The 5,214-nt window shown below is 39.0% G+C and overlaps 1 protein-coding gene across 1 annotated transcript in view; it reads right to left on the bottom strand.

The window, feature by feature from the left end:
• QPCT (glutaminyl-peptide cyclotransferase) overlaps window positions 1-5,214 on the bottom strand; it is a 22,603-nt gene that overhangs the window by 9,893 nt on the left and 7,496 nt on the right. The window contains exon 3 of the mRNA XM_019549745.1: window positions 1,697-1,978. Coding sequence (XP_019405290.1) covers window positions 1,697-1,978 — 282 coding nt within the window. The remainder of the gene's footprint in view (window positions 1-1,696; window positions 1,979-5,214) is intronic.

The following is a 5,214-nucleotide window of genomic DNA, read 5'->3' as shown; positions in this document are numbered from 1 at the left end:
GTTGCTGACTGACTTGCCAGCTTTACGGCGGATGGTGAAGGTGATCAGCTCGTGGTCGCTGTCACCCAGCTTCCCATCGATCACTAGGTTGATGATAGAATCATTAATAGCTATTAAACAAAACAGAGATGTAAATCAATGATGGTGGGTGCCAGGGAAGGTATGACAGAGATCACTCTAGATATACCCTGTTTATATGCTCTGCCTCTAAAGCATCTATTCCTGCCACTGTTGAAGACAGGCTACTGGAATAGACAGACCATTGGTTTTACCCAGTATGGCACTTCTTATGTTGTTATGAGCTGAAACAGTTCAGCTCTAACTGTGCAAGGGAAATTCTGTAGAAAATATTTTTTTTTATAAAATATGTAATTCCTATAAAATTTCCTTTGTGGAGTTAGGGCTATAATGATATTCACTCCATGGTGACTATTTTTTCTGGTAGACATTACATTTATTCCTGTTCATTCCTTCCACTGGAACTTCCACCCCTCATAACATGAGTCATCCCCAGAATACCTATTATAAGAAAAGCCATATTATGCACAGGCATTTTGTTTGCTTCCATGTTTCTTAGGTTTTCATATTTGCTTGGTCCTAGGTCTGAATATTGTAGAAAGATATCTTTGACCTACATTATTTTATACTTCCTTTATATACTTGGAAGAAGAATGCAATGGAAATCGCAGCTCAAACTCATAGTATAAATAGATCTGGCTGAGAGAATAACATAGCATTGTACTACCAAGGCAGAACCAAAAGGTCACAGATAATGTATTCTTCATATATATCCCAAACGGTTTTGCTACCAGTCTATGAAAAGTATTTGCCCACCTCATAAGATAAAAAGCTGTAATTAAATCTATTATTTGCTAAAAATTAAAATCTCCAAATTGATGCTGATGATTGTTCACACAAATGGCTGGGGGAGGACATACAAAAAAAATCAACCTTTCTAAATGAAAATGAATAAGTAAAATACTCTGATAAATTATGTATTATAGAAGTGCTTATTTTTGTAATAAGCAGTTTCCAGATATATTTCTTCCATTAAAAAGCAAATGTGTATAATTTTCTGGGGACAGTATGAGCCACAAAAAAAAGAAGAAGTGAGACTGTGTATATTTATTCCCCATTTTTAGAATATTTAATTATTTCATATCAGAACTCATCAAAAGCCTGTTATCTGCCCTTTAATGGAATCAACTTTATGTATGTATCTATTATTATGTTATAACCCAGGATTGAATACATGATGAGAAATATTTTTTTTAAGTCTTCCGTTAACTTCCACTGTGTATTACTGAAATGCTCAAAACACTGTTATCATTGCACATTTATCCTCATTTGTCATTGCAGTAGTATGGCACTGGCAGTGCCCTTATCTCCTCTGCATGACGTGTTGTAGGATGTTTTTGTTATTTCTGGTTTTGTGCCTTGTAGTTGTGTTTGAGAGTTACTTGGGGTGATCCTTGAGAAAATAGTTGCCTGTGAGTGCAGGGGACTGGACTCCATGGTCTAGGAGGCCCCATATAGTCCTTTATCAGTTAGGATAATAAATTGACCTATTATGTGATATTAGATACCGTAATTTTGGGAGCAAGGGTATCTGCAGGATCACTGAGATGACACAGAAGCAACTTAGGGCTTACAATTTGTGATAGAAAAGAAGTGATAGAGAAAATGACATAAATACCTCCATTGTATGAAGCTGGCTGTCCAGGGCGCGTGCTAACTCTAACAGCATAGCACAGGGCACAGCTGCGTCTGTGGCCCCCACAAACACTCTGCCATCCCATTGTAGGCCAAAATATTTTGAGTCGTAGTGACAAGCAAGTACCAGATGGCGTTTGGCAGTGGAGTCGTGAGTACTAATGATATTTGAAAAGGTTCGATATCCATAGGGTGTGTATCTCTGAAATGTATCTTCTTCAATTACCCAGCCAGCCTGTAATCTTTGAAGACGGTGCTTGATATGCTGGAATAATAATAATAATAATTATTATTATTATTATAATTAGATAATGTTCTAGTTCAAACAAACTCTCCAGTCGGTAGCTAGTTTAGAATAGCTATACTTAAATATTTCTGCAATAGTCACAGCATTTTTAATAAAAGTATATTCTGTAACAAGGCACTGTAGTGACATTCAATGGAGTGACATATTCAAATATTTAAGCATCAGTACCATGACTGGTGCTTAAAATACTACACATCACTGTTTCACTGCTACTTTATCTCTCCTCTCACAATTGTTCCATTTGTCTCCTAAAACTGGAAGCTCTTTGGGGCAAGGATCATTTTTAAATAGATATTTTTATTATACTCTTATACTGTGTCCAACATAATGGGATTTTGGCTGCTCATTAGGGCCTCTAGGTACGGCAGTGTAAATAATATGTTGATTTTTTGACTTCCCGCACAATTTCAAGTGAACAAGGCTTGGATGTTCAAAAGGAAACTTTCTTCTCCATAAAGTCAACAAATATAGAACATCTGAGGACAGCTAATTTAAAATAATGCAATTTCACAGACTATAATTCAGGGTGGTGACAAAAATGTAGACAGTAAAATCTATACAAGAGCACTCATCTTGGACAGCTCCTGCCTTAAGAAATTGCCTCTGAATAGCTCTATATGTATTCAGTATAGAGAGTTCTGCTTCAGTTTCATCTGAAGACCATCTCTTCAAAGCAGTTGATTTTTACTGGTTCCCGAGTACTGTGATAACGTAGTTTCATCTATTTAGATAAGCAGGAGGGTAAAGTCTTTGAGAACATTGAGATCCAATCTTGTTCTTACTGAAGGCAGCATGAACGTTGTCATTAGTTTCAGTGCTGGCAGAGACACCTCCTTCAAGCTGTTTTAATTTTGTTTAGTGTTGTTTTGAAAATCCATGCAGTAAGAAGGTACGTGCTACCTTCTGTCTGTGCCAGCCAGCCATTGGGAATCACTTGGAGTTCTGCTCTGAATTAAGTGGAATACATAGTTCTGCACCTACTTGCTAGTGATCAGGTAATAATTCAAAGTTGAATTTGGCCCACTCCACAGAATGACTTTGACTGTCTCCCACCCCCCCAGCCTACTCGGTCTTAGAAATGCCAAGGCACAGTGGAGTATAAAATCAGAGATGCTTATTTGTTACATTTTCATAGGAGCTTTGTTTTTATGCAGTGTTGTTACCCAGCAGCAGCAGAGAGCTCCAGGTTAGTGGCTGTGTGGTTTCCAGGCCTCTTTCTGCTCTATTTTCTTTCTTTTGGCTGTCTGCCAGCATCACCATGGAAACGAGGACTGGATGGCATGGAGGCTCATTTGACTTTGAAACAAGCTGCATTTTTCTGCTCCCCCAGTTACAGATTGGCAAATTAATTTACACAACAATTAGGGCTATGCTCTGTGGTTTTTAACCTGTGGTCTGTGGACACCTGGGGGGCTGCAGACTGTCTAAGGGGTCTGCAGTAATGCCTATGATCAATCAAAAGTATGTGAATACCCACATTTACAATTCAACCTCCACCTGAAATTTCCAAAGGGGTCCTCACCTCCATTTGAAATCTTTTCGGGGCCCGCAAATGAAAAAAGGTTGAAAACCATTGTTGTAGCTGTTAAGTCTGCATTGCAGGGGTGTGTGCGCAAAGCAGCCCTACATGGGTAAGCCTCCTTTACAGGTATCCTGGGGTTTGTTTGGTTGGGGAGGGTGGGGTCGGGGGTTTCGTATCCTAGGCCAAATTAGCCAAATCAGTTCTGAATCCTATCAACTGATCAAAACTCAATCATTAAAAAACCATATGTGGTGCTACAACCAGCAAGCCTCCTCCACCCCAGACTTCACAGTCTGGAGTTTCACATACTCTCAGATCCATTTGGCATGCATCCTACATGCAGGCCCAAGGCCAGAGGTCTTGGGGTCTAGATGCCCCTAAGTCCCTTAGCCAACAGCCACAGGAGCAAGCAAAGGAGCAGTTGCCTATTTCCATAGAGTAGGCGTGTAGCTGAGTCCTGGTGTGGCTGAGGGAACCAGAGCAGAGACCATTTAACAGATTCAGTATGTGTTTAAAACGTACAGGTTCAACTTTCTTACTTGGTAAAGGGGTTGCTGCAACTCAGCTTTTGATTCGCTTCATCTTACTAGTGCATCTAGCAGCTTGGGCAGGAGAAAGATACATTTGATGCTTGCAATCTGGTAGAGCATGAGGATTAGATTTGCTCTAGTCCTTGAAAAAGGAATAAAGATTACTGGAAAAAGAATCCTTCATTCTCCTTGTGTAAACCTATGTAGAGTCAGCCACAATCTTTTTTTTTTTTTTTAAACAGAAATTTATCAAGGGAAAACAAGAAACAAGAATGAACTCTCAGTTTTTAACATGAAAAAAGATTAACATTGGGTGTAGAAGTCAGTGCTCCATGGGATGACTGATTCTGTTTACTTATTTGTGTCTAATCTTCTAATAATCTTACATACAATCAGTAATCAGTTGCCAATACATACAATAACATTGTCATAAATATTATATAGGGCTCACTCTATTTGATTAAAGTTTTACAACATGTGGCCAGTTGCAGGTCTTTTTGGAACCTTGTTTGGAAGCTGATTAAGTGAATAGTATCCTTTTAAATTCTCTAGGTTGTTAAAGTCCTTTTTCAAGTACATAATTATGGTTTATTAATTTCCTGAAGTTCCACAGGACTTTTCTTAATGGGTGACCAAAGAGTAGACCTGGTGTTTGCAAGTGCAACTCTCTGGAAGTTATTGGAGCAACACTAAGGGTTGCATTTTGTTCTACTACTATGAAATTCGAAAGCACCTTTCTTTCAGGGATCTCAAAGTGCTTTATAAACATTAATTAATGAAGCCTCACATTGCTCCTCTGAAGTAGGGAACAATCAGTACCTCCATGTTATATGAATGGGAAATGAACTAGGGCAAAAATAACTTGCCCAACATTGCCCAAGGGGTAGATGTCAGACATAGCAAAGAAACCTCAAGCTCCTGACTTCTGGTCTCATGGCCCTTTTGTGGCTTCTTGACAGACTGTAATAATCCAAAACAAGTTAAATGGCAAGTGGTACTGTGTCTACTAGAATACTAGCAGAGCAGCACTAGAACAAAATTTCTTCGGCAACTCGGTAGCCCAATCCCCAAACTAGCAAGAAATCTTTAGGGAAAGCACTTGGCTTGTCCACTGTACGGGACAGATATCCACATGGTATGTG

The sequence above is a fragment of the Crocodylus porosus genome, unplaced genomic scaffold, assembly GCF_001723895.1.
Source record: "Crocodylus porosus isolate Cpor-Errol unplaced genomic scaffold, CroPor_comp1, whole genome shotgun sequence".
Taxonomy (NCBI): Eukaryota; Metazoa; Chordata; order Crocodylia; family Crocodylidae; genus Crocodylus; species Crocodylus porosus.
This window is presented reverse-complemented; position numbering and strand designations above follow the sequence as displayed.